Genomic DNA, 19,272 nt, shown 5'->3' on the forward strand with positions numbered 1-19,272 from the left:
AACATTCTTTCTTTGGGAGCGAATAGAGTCTGCCCTTACATTTGCCAGCTTAAACAGCCTGGAGTCAGATTTGTAGTCGGTCACCGGAAAGATGATTGCTGTTAGGACTGGCCAGTTAGCCAGCAGGACAGAGACGTCTTAAATGAAGAGGCATACAGCCCCAGCTCTCCCTACAGGAACAGGGGGAGAAGTGGCGATCTTACTCATGTTTTTATCTCCAGCAGCTTGACCTAGCATAACACCTGGTGCCACATGATTGCTTAATTCCTGAATATATGAATATATTAGCATAACTGGAAACCCTGAAAATGGTCCTGTTGGGTCATAATTGTGATGTGTTAAAGGCAGGATTAATTCATTCATTCATTCAACATTTATTGAATTCCTCCTACCACTCAGAGATGGGTTAAGACAGTGGATCACAGTCATGGCAGCATCTGGAGAGTTTTTTAAAAATCTTGAGACCCCAGATCACACTTCAGATCAATTAAATCAGAATCTTGTCTATTTTGGGAAAGTGATTTATCAGAAGATGAGGTTATAGAATAAGTTGGAATTAGTATTTTTTTTTAAATCTCCCTATGTGATTCCAATGGGCAACCAAGGTTGAAAACCACTGTTAGAATTATAGGTATCATATTGTCTCTGCCTATATAAGGATCAAAGTCTAAGAGATGGATACCCAAATTTACTCATTCATTCAGCAGAATACAGACCATTAAATGACTTAATAGAGGTATGTAAGTAAAATTGTGGAAACATAGAGAAAGGGATGCTTAGATATGGCTAATGCTTACAGGAAAGCTTCAAAGACAAAGGAACTTTTAAGATGGGTTTTGTAGGATGAATGGAAGTTTGTCAATATCTTTCTTCCTTCTCTTTCTCCTCACTAGGTTTCCAGGGACAAATCCCTTGCTGTAAAATGTGTCTCCTTACTGCTCCCCAGTGTGGCTTCCATTGACATGATGGGGGAGAGGGGACAGTGTTTGTCCCCACCTGATGGGGATGTAAGTCCCAGATCCCTACTGAGGACCAGGGTACCATCCCAGCAGGGGTGCTGGGTCACCTTGTTGCAGCCTGACAAGGGGGATCTTGGCTCCCCACTTGGTCTTTGCTGGCTAGGATGGAAACAGGGCTCCAGTGTTTTCTGTGGTGTTTGGCTGCAGGGGGTAGTTGTTGTCAGGAAGGTTTCTTTTTGCTCGGCTGCTCCTTTCCTGGTCCTCTGTCTGTGTTCATGGGCACAGAGTCTCTGAATAGCCAGTTTCTTCAGCTGAGGGTCTCAGATATATGTGGCCACACAAAAACCCAGGGAACTCATCACTGGGTCATTCTTTGGGTTACAGGGTCTCTATCTGGGCTGCCTTTGTCTCTCTACCTTTCAGAGTCATCTTGTGTTTGTTTTAAACATAATGTCCAGGGTTTTTTGTTGCTTTTTAAAAATATATATATTTTATTGATTTTTTTTTACAGAGAGGAAGAGAGAGGGATAGAGAGTTAGAAACATCTAAGAGGGAAACATCAATCAGCTGCCTCTTGCACACCCTCTACTGAGAATGTGCCCGCAACCAAGGTACATCCCCCTAACCGGAATCAAACCTGGGACCTTTCAGTCCACAGGCCGATACGCTATCCACTGAGCCAAACCAGTTTCAGCTAATGTCCAGGGTTTTTATTTGTATTTAGCAAACGAGTAGGGAAATGCACCTTTACTCCTTCTCTGAAGCAGATGTCTCAGTATGTTTTAAAGGCTCTCCAGGCAGCCAAGATTAAGAACCCCCACTATAGGCTGTAAACTTCATGAGGGCAAGAATTGTGTCTGTCCTTTACCTATCATAACATCTTTTTAAAAAAAGATCTTTTGGATGGACTGATGGGAATAAGGAAGAATGAATGGATAGATGGAGGATGGATGGGTGGGTGGATGGATGGATAGATGGATGGATTTCACAATGGAACTGGCAGCCAGATTGATTTTACATTCATCTGTGCCCCTGTACATAATACTCCTTTCTGTCGAGACAAGTCTGGCCCCAGAACCAGCAAAAAGTCTTGACCAGCAGGTGGCGCTGAGGAGCCCCAGGCCTGCACCTTGGGTGGCGGGGTACAGTCAGACACAAGGAGTCACTTGAGTGAAGGAGACAGAGACCTTAAAGAAACTCCTAATTACCTTGGAGCTTTCTCTTGAAAACATCACATCTGCCTCTTCTTTCTCTCTGCCAGCTCTTTTATTTACTTCAATATCACAAGTAATTTTTTTTTTTTCTCTCTCAAGAAGAGACCAGCCTAGATGACTTTGGTCTTTGAAAGTGCCTTCCACAACGCTCAATCTCCAAGGACTTGGAACAAAAAAGAAAACATTATTTATTGTGCCCTAAAATAATATGTGGGTGTGTGCTGGGCCTGCTGTGTTGTTCACTGTGTCCTTGGCTAATGTAGTGCAGATATTCATATTTCCAATTCCATGAAATCTTTTTTTTTGAAGTGTTTTGTTGCCTTCCCTTTTTCTTACCATAGTAAAAAAGGAGGCGGGTGAAGGGCAAGGAGGTGAGGATCCAAAACTCATTCAAATATCTTAGAAGGTGGTGTCACTTGGGCCTTTAAATAAAACTTGATCTTCAGTCACTCTTAGTGCAGGGCACCCAGATAGGGACCCTGTAACCCAAGTTCACTATAAACTCCAGACACCCCTGTTTTCCACATCTTTAAAATAGGGTCAGAAGTTATTCTTTCATTGTTAAGTCATCAGCACTGTAAGGATTATATGAATCAATGCTGGTATACAGAAAATCTTTGAGATATTACTTTTCTCTTTTTAAAAAAATATGTTTTTATTGATTTCAGAGAGGAAGGGAGTGGGAGAGAGAGAGAGAGAAACAACATGGATAAGAAAGAATCATTGATCAGCTCCCTCCTGCATGCCTCCTACAGGCGATTGATCCTGCAATCCCGGGCATGTGCCCTGACTGGGAATTTAACCATGACCTCCTAGTTTATAAGTCCATGTTCAACAACTGAGCCACACCAGCCAGGCTACTTTTTTTTATTCATTGCTTTTTAAGGCCAGATGGTAAGAGATAGCAGAGCTGGGCTTTATGTACTTGTTTTGTTTGCCACTCAGCTCCCTTTTCCTGTGCCTACTTTTAAAAAATCCCACGTATCACACCATGGATGCAGGATGGGAAGAGCAGATAATCTAACAAATCCAACCTCCCAAATGCTTAAACCAAATTATGAAATGAGAGATCATAGAGATACAGGAGAAAAGAGTTGATGTAGCTAAGCCATTTTCAAACTTCCGCTCCTGATGGTTAAGTCGGGAGTCATTGTGCTCCCTTTACAAAAAACAAGAAGGTACATGTAATCAAAAACTTGAAATTGCTGGGTATGAAATCATATGATAACTATGTTTGACTGTTTGAGGAACTGCCAGACATTTCCACAGTGGCTGTTCCATTTTATATTCCTACAAGCAGTATATGAGGGTTCTAATTTCTCCACATCCTCTTTAACACATGTTACCTGTCTTTTTAAATTACAGCCATGTTAGTGGGTATAAAGTGGTATCTCATTGTGGTTTTGATTTGCATTTCCCTGGTAAGTTATTATAGGGAGCATCTTTTCATGAGCTTTTGAACCATTCCTGTATCTTCTTTGGTGAAATGTCTATTCAAATCTGGTGTCCGTTTGTTAAACACTATTATTATTATTATTATTATTATTATTATTATTATTATTATTTTATTTCAGAGAGGAAGGGAAAGGGAGAGAGAGATAGAAACATCAATGAAGAGAATCATTGGTCAGCTGCCTCCTGCACGCCCTCTACTGGAGATTGAGCCTACAATTTGGGCACATGCCCTGGGCAACACGGGCTAGGCCCGTGTCCATTTTTTAGTTGGGTTATCTGTCTTCTTATTATTGAGTTGGAAGAGTTCTTTATATATTCTGGACATCTCAGATATGTCAGGTATATGATAAATATTCTCAGCCATTCTGTAATTTCCCCCCTTCCTTTTTTTTAGAGGTGCCTGCTGAAGCACAAACATTTTAATTTTGATGAAGTCCAACTTAGCAACTTTTTTTTCTTTATTGATTGTGATTTTGGTATTGTGCCTAAGAAGTCTTTGCCTAACTCAGGGTCACAAAGCTTTTCTCCTATGATTTCTTTTAAGAGTTTAGGAGGTTTAGCTCTTACATGTAGGGCTGACATCAATTTTGAGTTAATTTTTGTGTATGGGTGAGGTAGAAGTCTAAATTCATCTTTTTGCATGTAGATATTATTTATTCCAGCACGTGATCATTGTATTTGTGTGCTGCCTTCTTCTATCCCTCCCTCCACTTTGGCATGCCCGGAGATGAGCAACACGTGCGCCCCCCCCCCCCCCCCCCCATGGCAGCCTCAGCCCCCACTTCCCCATCACGGTCGTTCAGGAGACCAACTGTCTTGACTGCATACAATCCCAATTCCATTTTTCCAGAAGAGAGAATTGGACTGATTGGCCCCGATGGGGTCGGATGACAACCCAGGGATCAGGGTTATGTGATACCTGTGGCTGCCAGGCCCCACCCCTGTGTGGATGAAGGTTCTCAGAGAAGGAAGTTTGTTGTGAGCTGATTAATTATCCAAAAAAGTGCCTACTCCAAAGTCATTACGTCATTCTCAACATTCTGGGTGTCAGTAAACTAGCTTGACTTTTCTAGCTCGGGGCTCACAGGTCATGTCAGCAAAATTTATTCTTTCTTGACCGATGTTCAAGTGTTCCAAAAAACAAACAAAACAATTGAATAATCAACAACATTTAAAAACTCAAATATTTTATGTGAAAAATCCAGCTCTTATTCTTCATTTTTAAAAATAAGCAGATCTGGGCTAATAGCATCTGGTGGCATCTGAGTGGCAGCTGTACCCTTCAGGCAAAGATTATACCCTCACGGTTGCCCCGTTCCCACCACTCCCTCTTGCTCCACACCCAGTCCCCCTGTAGTAACTTTCCCCCCTGTAGATATTTGAATATGTGTCTCCCTTTGTGGAGCCACTGCCTGCCCACAAAGACCTCTTGCATCTTATGTGGAGGGTAACTCTTAACCCAGAACCGCCCTAGATTCCAAGTCCAAATCCTGCAGCCCTGGACTCCTAGTGGGATTTTGAAATTTGCAGTCTGCTCCGTGCACCACAACCAGTAGCATTGATAATCCTGGGTGTTTTATGGAAATTATGTTCTGACCAGGCTCAATGAGAATATGCAGAATCGGGGGCACCCTCATGCATGATGCATTTTTCTCAGAGCAAAGAAATGAACTTTCTGACTTACTTGAACAGAATATATAAAGGTGGTTGAGTGACAGACCTGGAGCTCAGCCCTGTGCCTACCAAACGTGACTAACCAAAGCAAATGTGGCAGAGGGGATAGCAGTTTGGAATGGGAATTGGTGTATAAGGCATTTTAGAATATATTAAGGATGGAATCCCAAACTCTCACGTTTTACTAAATAAAATAAAAGATGTGCTAAGAATGTGGAAGGCATTTCTTTTTAAAAGATTTTCCCCCCCAATGAAATAAACCCATTTTTTGTTTGTTTTTTAAAATGAGTGCAATTAGTTCTGATTTTCCCTATTATAAAACCAAGACGTTCTCCTTGTTAAAAATCTTGGGAAGTACCAAATATAATAAACATCACTAGCTAGAGGAGACCAGTGTTAACATCATATAACAGGGACTCACCATTGCTCTAATCCTGTTAGTTAATATAATTGACATTATTCTGTACAAATTATGTCTGTTGTAAATTTAATCTCATCATAAGCATTTTCCCATATTATTATTGGAGCTCCACAAATTTGATTATCAATAACTGCATAATATTCTATTCTGAAGCTATCCCATAATAGACTTAGCTCCCAAATGTTAGATTATGTTTTATCATCAATAATGTTGCAGTGAGCATCTTTATGCTTAAATCCATATTCATGTTTTGGAATACCATGAGAAAAATTTCTAATAATCAAATTTCCAGGGGAAAAAATAGAAAAATTAGCTGAAAGGTGTCAATATTCATCAGTAGGATAAATGTTATCTCAAGTTTTTTGTTGGTTTAAACACTCCTGTGATAATACACTGAATGGCCAGATTATTATGATTTCTTAATGCATAATAATCTGGCCACTAAGTGTATATCCTATATAATAAAAGGCCAATATGCAGGTTGTCCCCTCAACCAGGAGTTCGACCAGCAGGCAGGCAAGCCAACCACCCATGTCCCCTCCCCCTGGCAAGGTTGGCCAGACCCCACCCATGCACGAATTCATGCACCAGGCCTCATACACACACACACATACACACACACACACACACACACACACACACAGAGTGCTGAGTGGCCAGACTATTATGTGTTCAGAGATCATAATAATCTGGCCACTCAGTGTATATCCACACCTTCTGCACTTAGGTCCTTCTCCCTGTGTCTTCTTTATCCATTTGTGTCTCATTTCCTCAGAACTCATCCAGGAAACATCTCTAGAGTATCTATCATGCTCCAGCCTGGTGCCAGTGTGGGAGAACAGCAGTAAGTGAAAAGGTGTGGCCCCTGTCATCAAAGAGATGTGGCCTTGATTGCTGTGGGTATCACACATCAGAAACAGAAGTAATGGATACACTCCATCCCCTAGAGAGTTGCTCCCTTTTTAATTAGGGAGGCTCAGCTAAAGGAAGAATGAGAAAGCAGGTGATATAAAGAGCACTATGTTGTGGAACACAGAAAGAGGAGCAACTAAGAGCTTCCAGGCAAAAGGATGCTCCAGGCAGGGGAAACAGCACAGGCAAAGGCAGAGAAGGTAGAGAAGAGCTTCCTTACATCTTGGCCCCAACATGCCTTTCCAGGCACATCATTCTATACTCCAGTTACTGACCATGATTCCTAATTCATTGAACCCAACTCTGTACTTTCACCTTTCTTCTACTCAGCCTTAGATTCCTTTTCCTTCCTCCTGGTGAACTTCTATTCATCCTTCAAAGCCCAGCTCACACATCACTCCATCTCTGATGTCCTTCTGGACACCATAACGTGGAAGAGGCTATTTCTTCCTCCTCTGTCCTGCCACCTGCTCTGGTCTTACCTCAGTCAACACACTTCTCCCCGTTGAATTCTAGAGTTTTTAATTTAATTTTGATGCTTTTTATCTTTTGTCTTTCTTTTTCAAGCTGATTGACAAAAGTTCTTAAAGTGTATCAGGGCAGTGTCTCCGTTAGGATTCTGTTGGCTGTGTGTGATAGAAAACTCTAACCCAGAATTGAAGAGTCCTGGCTGGTAGGGCAGCCCCATTATCATCAGAGACCTCAACTTTTTTTTTCTTTTTTTTCCAAATTACAACTTTACTTTTCACATTTTCATGGCTCTTCATCATGGTCCTAAGATGGCTGCTTAAGCTCTATGCATCCTGTCAGCATTCGAATCAGCTAGGAGAAAGAAGGGCCAAAGGAAAGAACACATCCTTCCTTTAAGGTTGCTTTGAGAGAGTTGCAAACTACATGCCTAGTCATATAGTAATCTCCAGCTACCTGGAAATGTAGGCTCTTATGTTAAAAGCAGAAGTCTATTCTCCAGTGTTGAAAAACCTGATATTAGAAGACTATTAGCATTTTCTACCATAATGAAAAACAGGGAAAGGTCAAGAATGATTCCACTGAGCCAGGCTGGGCTGGCTGTGGGCTCTCTGTGTCACTCACCAAGAAAAGAAAGAAAAAATCGAGCTATTAATTTAGCACTTCCTGCATGTTAGGCCTTGTACTAAGTGCTTGCTTTACCCCCGTTTTGAAGGTGAGGAAAACTGAGTCTTGGTGAAGTATCTTGAACTGCTAAATATCTTTCTGCCCCAATATCTGCTAATTGGGGAAGAAAAAGGATTAGAGCAGAGGTTTGCTGGTTTATAAAGCACCTGGTGCTTAACTGCTGTCCTGGTCTGCCACCCAAATGAGTTCCAAGCCATCTGTGGACCAGCATTGATGAAATGGGGCCTGATTGGACTAGCCCAGTGGTCGGCAAACTCATTAATCAACAGAGCCAAATATCAATGGTACAACGATTGAAATTTCTTCTGCGAGCCAAATTTTTTAAACTTAAACTTCTTCTAACGCCATTTCTTCAAAATAGACTTGCCCAGGCCATGATATTTTGTGGAAGAGCCACAGTCAAGGGGCCAAAGAGCTGCATGTGGCTTGCTAGCCACAGTTTGCCGACCACGGGACTAGACTGTTTGTTGGTGGTGATCGCTCTAGTAAAAGCTCTACTGGAGCTAATGGTTTTGGAATGAACCAATTGCCTTGCTTGTACACAGAAGTCTCTGAGAGAAAAAGGATCCATTTCTGCTTGTCACCAAGTCAACATCACCTGGGGGTTAGCAGAGCTTCCCCACCCTCCGGTCTCCAGTGATCTTCCGCAGCCCAGGGAGGGAAGTCATCATGTTTTCCCCTACAATTCAGCAGAGGAATTGGAGGCCTGGCTGTTTACTCACACTCCACACAGCCCATCAAGAGGCAGAGCCTGGGTGAGAGGGTGAGAGTGCCCTCCTTCCATCACCTGCTTCACTATGGGCACAACGCTATAAAGAACCCCCCCCCCCCACAGGCTCCCACCTTTCTTCTCAAAATGTCCTGTCCAAAGTGCCGCCTCTAGCTGTCATTTCTCTCCTCAGCGCACATCCTCTTGCCAACCAGCACCACCGCTGAAGGTTTGGCCTTGACCCCAGAAGCGCACCTCAGAACCCAAGGGGGTCCAGACAGCTGAGGGGAGTGTGGCCTCCTGGTGGCATGAGGTGAAATGAGGATCAGTGCCCTCAGATACCTCCCACACTATGCCAGAGTGCCATGACGTTAGTTACCTCACTGAGTAGGGTCTGTTCAGGGATGGGGTGAGAGGGAGAGAGACTAAAAATGACTTAATCGGTCGTTGACCAGGGCAGGCCCTGAGCTCAGGATTCCTATGTTTGGTTTAACATTCTGCTGTCTCTGTCTTAAAATTCTTAATAGTATTTTAATTTTTCATTTGCACTGGGCCCTGCATATTACTCAGCTGGTCCTGATGTGGCCACTCTTATTGTCCTCTTGGCTGCCTGCCCTGTGGGGCCCATTTCTCCAGGCTCGGTGCTGGGGTCACATGTTCCCTCAAACTTCCTCCTCCTCCCCTGACATCCCCTCAGCGTTTCTCAGAAGGGGCAGCCCCAAATGCCCTGTGATGCAGTGCGGGTACTGCAGTTGCCTTTCCAGGAATCTTCCTCAGAATCCCGGGGCTTAGGACAAAAGTGGATTTGCTTGGTCCTGAAACAGATCACTGAGCTAAAAGGAAACTTTCACCCGTAAATATCTGTTGGGTGAATAAATTCTGAACTCAGGTATTTCAGATCGTCCTGCTGCTCATTCTCTATTTATTCACTTAACAGCTATTTATTGATCTTTTACTTTTATGCAAAAAATAACATGTCCAAGCTATAAAGGAGAAAACATGATAAAGATCAGATTTATGCCCTGTCCAGTTTGCTCAGTTGTTAGAACACCAGCTCATGGACCCAAGGGTCATGGGTTTAATTAATTTCCTGTCAAGGGCACATGCCTTGGTTGCAGGTTCGATCCCTGCCCTGGTCAGAGAGTGTGTGGAAGGCAACCAATTGATGTGTTTCTCTCACCTCTCTCCCTCTCCTTCTCTCTCTCCCTATAACGTCAATAGAAAATATCCGCAGGTGAGGATTTAAAAAAAAAAAAAAAAAAAAAAAAAAGCCAAGCTCATGGTGATAGGTGAAGAAGATAAACTTATACTGTATTAATTTTTCCAACATTTTATTATGAAAATTATCAATAAAATAGAAAAGTTGGAAGCATTACACAGTGAACACCCATATACCCACTACCCAGGTTATAAATTAACATTTTGCTCTTTTTGCTTAATATATCTGTTTGTTCACCCATCCTTTTAATCAGTTATCCATCCAACTTATTCTTTGATTCATCTCAAAGTTGCAGATTTAGTAGATTTCACCCCAAACCAAACAATTAATACTAATTTTTAGTTCTGTGATCTCAATTCAATCATAACACCTTTTCTTTTTTAAGCAAAAAACAAAAAAGGAAATATATATTTTTATATAGAAACAAATCATTTTCTATTAAACGTAATTATGGAATCATAGTTTATGCACAATGCAAAACAAAACAAAACACACTGATTCCCCTCTGTGTGCAATGACTCAAAGAGAGAAATTTCCTCCAGGCAATGAGGGAAAGAGAGAAATGAGTCACTTCGGTTGGAGGGGATGCTGTGTTGGGAATGCAAAGTTATTTTCATCCACCAGATATTTACTGGTGAGAGTTTCCTTTCGGCTCAGTGATCTGTTTTTGGCAGTGTTTTAGGAAGCTTCCTGCTTTTTTCCAATCAAAACAATAAAACCCTTAGATGACACCGCCTCCGCCTTCGTTCCTCCTTCCTGAGGAGACTGTGGACAATTCCAAGGGGTTTTGACATGGTTAGAGCTGAAGCTGAAGCTCCAATATGTCGGTTGAGTATTGTCTGTAGGAGTGGAGAAAGATACAGGCTGAAGCTGTAGATTTGGGAGCTGTCCACAAAGAGGTGATGGCTGGGGTGAATGGGGGGAGGGTGAGTGGATAAGGCTTCTGAGGTTGATAGCATAGAGTCACAGGAGCAGAGGGCAGGACTGGGTCCCAGGGGGAGAAGGTGATGCTGTTGAAGGGGTCAGAGGAGGCACACTCAGGAAATAACATGGAAAAATACTTAAAGCAAGACTCTAAAAGGGAGACCTACCCCAGCTTTCTACATTTGACCAACGAGAAAAAGTAGGCTGAGACATCACTCAAGAAAATTAGCAGCAGAGCTGGAACAAAAATCAGTGCCACCCAAGTGGTACTTTCCCAACAAAGTAACTCAATGGGTTCCTTCTACCAAGACCAAATGCCTTGGGGTCATGGTTTTAATCTTAAAAAAATATGGATTTGGCCTTATATGCAGGGATTTATCTAGTTTCACCTTAATGAAAAACTAGGTGTTTCTCCCCCGCCCCCCAAATTATTGAGAGATTTATGATCTCTGTTAATGTTTCTCAGTTTTCTTTAAACTCATATCACTTTTTGATGAATATAAAAATCTGGAAGTTTTAATACCTACTTCTGCTTCCCACCCCGACTGAGGATCACCAATAACAACATACAGCCTGTTCTCAGCATAAACGAACAATGCACGCATAGTTTTATTCGATAAAATATAAAAGTAAAATAATCAGAAATATGCTTTCTCAAATAATAACCCTCTCCCAATTTGAGAACCATTCATCTCCATTTGAGAACCATGCTGCGTATACCCTTGCAACCTCCCCCCTATTGATTAAGGATGCTTTTAGTTGCCAGTAAAAACTCCCATAATAGTTAATTAAGCAAAGCCATTTAATTATTTCCCATGATAACCAGTGTGGAGGAAGAAGATTCAGGTTCTGTTCAACAGTGACAGTAGGACTTTCTGGGTTGGCGTCTCAGTGGTTTTCTTAGCATTTCCCTGGTGGCCCCAAGATGATCTCAGTAGCCCCAAGCATCACTTCCTGTTAGGAAAAAGGCAGCAAGTGGGAAACAACGATTTTCCTTGTTTTGCTCATTTTTCTGAGAGGAAGCACTTTCCAGAACCCCACCTTTGTCCAGAGACTTTCCCATCTACTTCCTTGGTCACAGTTGTCCCATGCCAACCCCTAGACCAGCCCCTGGCAATGAGGAACTAGAGCACGATATTCAGCTTGGGTTAATCATAATGCAGCCCACCTTCCCAGAACACATGCCACATGGATTTATACAAACTTCCCCTTGTTTTTGCCCAACTCCCTCACTAGACTATAAGCAACTTGAGGGCAGAGATTTTTGTTTTGTTCACTGCTATATGCCAGGACCAATGCCAGCTATTCAATAAATTGTCATTAAATGAAGGAAGGAATAACTAAGGAAGGAGGGGTATAGGTTTTAGGTAACCAGCAGTGTCTGCTGCCCCCGACCACATACAACCCCAGTTTGATCAATGTGATGAATGGTACTAAGTGACTGTTGATCACCAAGAATCTAACCTTAGCCTTGTGTCTTTCCTCCCAGGGAGTGAGCCATAGCTGGAGGTTGCTATTTTGCCAATGACTCTCCAGCATCTTAGAAGATAAGATGTGTGAAGGGAACAAGACCATCATGGCCAACCACCAACTGATGCCCCTAGTGGTAGTCCTGAGCACCATCTCCTTGGTCACAGTGGGGCTCAACCTGCTGGTCCTGTGTGCTGTGCGGAGCGAGCGGAAGCTACACACTGTGGGGAACCTGTACATCATTAGCCTCTCAGTGGCGGACCTGATTGTAGGAGCTGTTGTCATGCCAATGAACATCATCTACCTCTTCAGGTCCACGTGGTCTCTGGGCCAGCCTCTCTGCCTCTTTTGGCTTTCCATGGACTATGTGGCCAGCACAGCGTCCATTTTCAGCGTCTTCATCTTGTGCATTGATCGCTACCGCTCTGTCCAGCAGCCCCTCAGATACCTGAGGTATCGCACCAAGACCCGAGCATTGGCCACTATCTTGGGAGCCTGGTTTCTCTCCTTCCTCTGGATTATTCCCATTCTGGGCTGGCCTTACTCAGGGCCCCAGAAAGACAAATGTGAGACAGGCTTCTATGATGTCACCTGGTTCAAGGTCATGACTGCTATCATTAACTTCTACCTGCCTACCTTGCTCATGCTCTGGTTCTATGCCAAAATCTACAAGGCTGTACAGCAGCACTGTAAGCACCGGGAGCTCATGAATGGATCCCTCCCTTCCTTCTCTGAAATTAAGCACAAGCCAGAGAACCCCAAGATAGCGGCCATGAAACCAAAGAAGAAGTCTCCCTGGGAGGTTCTGAAAAGGAAACAGAAAGTTGCTGGTGGTGTCCCTGTCTTGAAGTCCCAAGATCTAAACGAGAAGAAATCCTCAAGTGTCTGCAGCCAAGAGGAGGATGAACAAGTGGACAAACGTCACTGCTTCCCGCTTAATATTGTGCAAACACAGACAGAGGAAGAGGGGAGTGGCAGGGACTACACGGCCATCAACCAGAGCCAGAGCCAGCTTGAGATAGATGAGCAGAGCCTGACCATGCATGGGGCCTGTGAGGTGTCAGAGGACCAGACCCTAGGTGATAGCCAGTCCTTCTCTCTAGCAGACTCAGACGTCCCTACAGAATCAGCATCCGGGAAAGGCAAACCATCAAGTGAGTCCAGCACACGCCTGGATTATATCAAGTTCACTTGGAAGAGGCTCCGCTCTCATTCAAGGCAGTATATGTCTGGGTTGCAACTGAACCGAGAACGGAAGGCTGCCAAACAATTGGGTTTTATCATGGCGGCCTTCATCCTTTGCTGGATTCCTTACTTCATCTTCTTCATGGTCATTGCCTTCTGCAAGAGCTGTTGCAACGAACATGTGCACATGTTCACCATCTGGCTGGGCTACATCAACTCTACACTGAACCCCCTCATCTACCCTTTGTGCAATGAGAACTTCAAGAAGACATTCAAGAAAATCCTGCACATTCGCTCCTAAGGGAGGCTAGAAGGGGATGCAGCAAAGTGACACTTAGGATGACTCTGAGGAAAATGGAGGGCGAAGGCCTGCGAGTTGCCAGGTACCTGGGCTTTCTGGAGTCAAACGAATGGTCTCAAGGGCCGGGTCATCTGGAAAGTTCTTAGGCACCATCGGAAGAACTGCAGATGGCAGTGGTCAGCAGAGAATGTAACTTTGAGTACAAAGCAGAGTATTTCCAAGAGCATGGAATCTGGACGAGTACGCCTGTTCCTCAGAGAAATGTGGGAGCCTCAGACTCTCCTTGTAATTCAAGCTTCCAGGCTTGAGTTAATTGGTCGTTGAAGGGACTCGTGGGTAGAGTTCCACTGGAGAGTTGAACTCTGGAGCCTTCCTGGAATGGATCTATATTGACTGTGCACACACATGCAGATAGATACTGTCCCTTTCCGGGGGTCACCTTGAGAGGGGCATAACAGGTATTGCACTGTGACTGCCACTTCTCAGAATACCTTTCTTCTGAGCCTCTTTTACAGCTTTTTCCAGAACTAATGTCTGAACTGCCCTAGAAATTCTGCCTTATTATTTCTCATTCACACATGTCTCAGAATTGATAGGAAATTAGGCAGCTCGCACACTCATCATTTTCAACCCCAAATTCCTTTTAGCAATTTTTTAAAAAGATGATAAAAGCTGCCTACAAAAGAAAGAAAAAAATAAAATATTAATGGTTTCACATTAAAATTTTTTAAAAATGGAATAAGAGAAGAAAGCCGTATTTCTTGAGTGTTATGCCAGGTTTATCTAACTAAATCCCCATCACACCCCACAACAGGAGGGTGGTGTAATGAGCGAAGCAAAGTGAGATGCAGTTTGGTGAAATAAGTTGCCCAAGATCACAGAACTAGTTATTTGAGAGAGCTAGAATGAAACCCTGTGGGGTTTCAGCTCATCATAAACATTTTCTCCCTAAAGCAAAACTTTCTCTCTCCCTCTCTCTCTCTCTCTCTCTCTCTCTCTCTCTCTCTCACACACACACACACACACACACACACACACACACACACAGAGTTCCTGAGAGTGGTAGCAATTCTCAGCAATTCTCAAAAGAATATGCTGTGAGCAGGAACAGCCAACATAGAATGTGTCTGTGGCCACTGTAGGTGATACTTTGAAGGGACAGTGTGCTATTTGTGAGGTCTGCTGTGTTTGCCCCAAAGTGGTCATGTTTTTTAGTCATGTCTCTCAAGTAAAAACTAGCAAAGGCATGGTAACATACAGTTTTACTTGATGTTTATGTTGCAATCTGGTGGTGACTTATGTTCTTAAATGTGATGCTAAATTGTAATCTGTGTAGCAAATGGAGTGCCTGTACAAGCTGGCATTTTGTGTCTTGTATTCTTGTTTGCATGATCTGTTAAAATGAGAGGTGTTGTTGTTGTTGTTTTTTACTTACTTAAAATATGATATTTAAAACTATACTGTTACAAGTTTGACTTATTTAATTCCACCATTCTGAGTCTCTCAGAGGGAGAAGATGTATTGAAACAACTGCCTAAGATTACAAGAGCTCATATAGGGGTTCTCTTTGGTTTCTGATCACATTGCAAAAGTCTTTAGAAAAGGATTTGCTTTTCAAAACTAGCTTCACTCTCACTCTGCTTTGAATCCCCATAAGTTATTCTTGCTCAAAACTGTGGGAGCCAAGGAGATTTTTATCCTGGTGTTAGAAGCTGCAGCTGGTCTATTTCCAGGCTTCTCAGAAGATCTGTGAACCCTTCACTGGGATCCCTTAGGACCAAGGACCACCTAAAGAGACCACTCCATACAGGCAAATGACTAAATGCCCATTATTCATGTTGATAAACAGTTAAGGCAACTAGTGAAGCAAAATATTACGAGCTCTGACTTTGGGTCAAAAGGACCTGGATTTGAGTTTGACAAGAACTAGAAATGATCAGTATAAATTGTCAGAGCATAAGGAACAAGGTCCATGCATTATTGTATACAGTTGTTGTTTTTATAACGCTTGCAATGTGGCTGGTACACAGAGGGTACCCGTATGTAGTTTTCAAATATACTGAGAATATACTATGTGCTTTGTGCTTTACCACCATTAAATAATTTAATCTTTATAGCAGTCTCATGAGGGAGATTTCCATGTTTTTACAAATAGGCAAATGGAAGTACAGAGAGATTAAGGGACAGCTGTAAGATCTGATTCTGGATTGTGCTCCCTTTCCATAGTACCAACCTTCAATTCCTACTCCTATCTGAATGATTGGATTTTGAATTAATGAAAAGACTAAATTCATATGAGATAACTCCACCTCAGTACATTCAGCAACGAATCAGTGCCCGATGGCTTGCACAAATTCCAGTTGAAACCAGACTTTCTACCACCGTAAATCCTATATATAATAAAGAGGTAATATGCAAATTGACCATCACTCCAACACACAAGATGGCTGCCCCCATGTGGACACAAGATGGCCGTCACAAGATGACTGGCAAGGGAGGGCAGTTGGGGGTGACCAGGCCTGCAGGGGTGGGCAGTTGGGGAAACCCAGGCCTGCAGGGGAGAGCAGTTGGGGCAAACCAGGCCTGCAAGGGAGGGCAGTTGGGTGGGACCAGGCCTACAGGAGAGGGCAGTTTGGCTCAGTGGTTGAGCGTCGATCCATGAACAAAGAGGTAATTGTTTCGATTCCTGGTCAGGGTATATGTCCAGGTTGCAGGCTTGATCTCTAGTGGAAGCTGTGCAGCCAATCGATGATGTTTCTCTCATTGATGTTTCTATCTCTCTATCCCTCTCCCTTTCTCTCTAAAAATCAATAAAAACATATTTTAAAAAAGCAAAAAACAAAAATACAACCCCTAGCCCTAACTGGTTTGGCTCAGTGGATAGAGTGTTGGCCTGCGGACTGAAGAGTCCCAGGTTCAATTCCAGTCAAGGGCATGTATCTTTGCTGTGGGCACATCCCCAGTGGGGGGTGTTCAGGAGGTGGCTGATTGATGTTTCTAATTATCTCTCTCCCTTCCTCTCTGTAAAAAAAAATCAATAAATATATATTTAAAAAACAACACACACAAAAAAAACAGGTAGCATAGTATTAATAAACTCAAGAAAAATCTATCTTCAAGCACATATCTTCATTAATGTAGTCGTAAGTTAAATTTATTCAAAGGAAGAATAAAACATCCGTAGCTTTTGATAAAAATGCTTCTTTGAGGACACATACAAGTACTTTTGAACACTTCTTGAGCCAGGCATTAGGAGACAATGGAGAATAAGGCAGACATGATTTCAACCATGTGGAGTTACTTTAGGGTTGCAAAAGACAGAAATCAGCTTTGTGAATGCTGCTGAGGTGTTTTGTGATATCCAGGAATGTTTTGGATGACCTTGCTTCAGAAAGGTTTGAGCCAAGTCAGCCACAGGAACCTCAACAGCAGAAGTTCCCTCTAAAATATTGCCATTGACCTATATGATTAATTCTTTTTCCTACTGTTTATGAGAGTCAGTACAAAAATCCAAACTCAGGGTAAAGAATTGTCCCATGTCCACCTCAACTGCAATCAACTCTGAAGAGAGGTGGGTGGGGGTGTGAGTAAGTGGCACAAGTGGTACAAACATGGCTGGAGGACCAGCAGTTCCCAGAGGAGAGGGAAAAATTATGAGTTGGGCAGAAACTCCAAAGGGTATTAATTATAAGGATCTCAAAGTCCAGCTGGGGAAACAAGCTTATAAAGAACTAACTTTAACCTACACTCATATAAGCTTAATAGAGTGAAGCCTAGAGATGGTGGGTGTCAGACACATAGGAGATGACATCCCTACTGTGGTTTTTATTATTTATTTATTACACTAAATATACACAGTAAAATGCACCCACTTAAAATGTAGAATTTTGATAAACACATACACTCACATCATCCTCATCTCAATCAAGATAGAACATTTCTAGAAAATTCTCATGCCTCTTTGCAGATAATGCCTCCCTTATGCCCCAGGCAATCACTGATATGACTTCTATCACTATAGATTAGTTTTGCCGATTCTATAATTTTACCTAAGTGGAATCATATAAATATGTTCTCTTTTTCAGTCAACATTTTGTCTAAGATTCATCCACGTTTCAACTGGATTTTGATGTTGGAGAAAGGGTTAGACCATAAGAGGAAGTGTGAGGATATTGCAGATAGAGAGATGAATTAGCAGGGTGTGCTAAAAACACCAGAATTAATTTCGTGTGACCCAACCATGCTGTCTGAGGGGCAGTGGCAGGGGAGAAACCTGGTTAGTGAAAACAGTTGACAATGTTGAATTTTACTTGAGTCTCCTGCTCTTAAAAAACAGCAATGGTTAAGAAATCCTTTCCAACCCAACACACACACACACACACACACACACACACACACACACACACTTTTGTGCTTCTGAAATGGTTTTCTGCAAAGAAACATCAATTCTCATAACTTAAATAAGACTTATGGATATTTCCTTGTTTTCTGCGGCAAGGACAGACACAGGCTTGAATTGATATTCTTTGCCTTGTAAGTAATTAGCTGAACTACATGTCTTCACTGATCAAACAAAAAAGTGCCTAATAACCAACTTTAGTTAAGCTCCCCAGACTCCTTAACGTTGATTCACTCACAGGCTGAAACTGCATACAACCCCTCATGAGAACTGGCTGGCCTCAAGGTAAAACAGTCTGATTTACTACTATTAAATCAAACCACCCTTTCTTCCCACTTTCCACACCCAGTTTCTTTTAGTCTTGTTCACTCTTCCCTACTGAAGAAACTTCTTTTGCCTAACTCTTGAGACATTTGCAGATCTTTTGGTCAGAGTGATTTCCTATTGCAATATTTCCCTCCCTTGTCGCAATAGTCTCTTCCCTCTCCTCCCTCATTCTGTATAAGAATCCTTTTGGATAAAGTATCTCCTTACTAAGTCAAACAGGCTTCGATCAGAATCCTAGGCCAAAAGTTCTTTAACTTCAGCAAGCCCCTTAAGTTTTCCTACCCTCCATTCTTTCCTATGTAAAATGGGAATAATATAACACCTACTTTGTTGGACCTCTGTGGCAATTAGAGATGTGAAAACCTGTAAACATGCTAGATAATCATCAAACAGTAGTCATTACTCTTATTATTATCACATCACAGTCACTTTGTGAATGGATTGATATATCAGATTAGGTTTACACTCACTGTTGTATTTTAAGCATCTCTGCGCCCCTGGGCACATAATATATACTCAATAAATAATGTATCGATAGATGAATAACTATCCGATGGAAAAAGGAGAGCAATGAGAATAATGCCTGGTTTAGAAGGCGCAGGTTGGGTCATTATCGAATGTTATTGACCTATTAAAATTCCCATCTTCTGTCTCTCCACACCTACCTCCTAATGGTCGCTGAAATACATTTGATGCTGCCTCTACCAGAAAATAGAAAGGATATTTCCTGCCATCCTCTGAAAACAGCAGAGAGAATGTGGAGCGCTTTTTTAAAAGCCTGGGGGGCATATACACATTCATTCCCACATCAGGTAAGGGGGCGCCTCTCCAGGTTAGCTCCCACCAGGGGGCTTCACCCAGCACCGATGTTCCGATCCACCTTCCCCAGGACTCAGGTCCCGCCCACTCCATCCGGTGCTAGGGGCTCCTTTTCCGAGTCCGGGGCCG

General features: G+C 42.6%; 1 protein-coding gene across 1 annotated transcript in view; it reads left to right on the forward strand.

Annotated features, from left to right (window-relative positions):
• Nucleotides 1–15,669, forward strand: part of HRH1 (histamine receptor H1) — a 65,425-nt gene extending 49,756 nt beyond the window's left edge. The window contains exon 3 of the mRNA XM_036431132.2: nucleotides 12,132–15,669. Within this exon, the coding sequence (XP_036287025.1) occupies nucleotides 12,195–13,598 (1,404 nt within the window). The 5' untranslated portion in view covers nucleotides 12,132–12,194 and the 3' untranslated portion in view covers nucleotides 13,599–15,669. The remainder of the gene's footprint in view (nucleotides 1–12,131) is intronic.
• Nucleotides 15,670–19,272: the final 3,603 nt, after the last annotated feature.

Source organism: Pipistrellus kuhlii, unplaced genomic scaffold, assembly GCF_014108245.1.
Source record: "Pipistrellus kuhlii isolate mPipKuh1 unplaced genomic scaffold, mPipKuh1.p scaffold_m20_p_11, whole genome shotgun sequence".
Classification (NCBI taxonomy): domain Eukaryota; kingdom Metazoa; phylum Chordata; class Mammalia; order Chiroptera; family Vespertilionidae; genus Pipistrellus; species Pipistrellus kuhlii.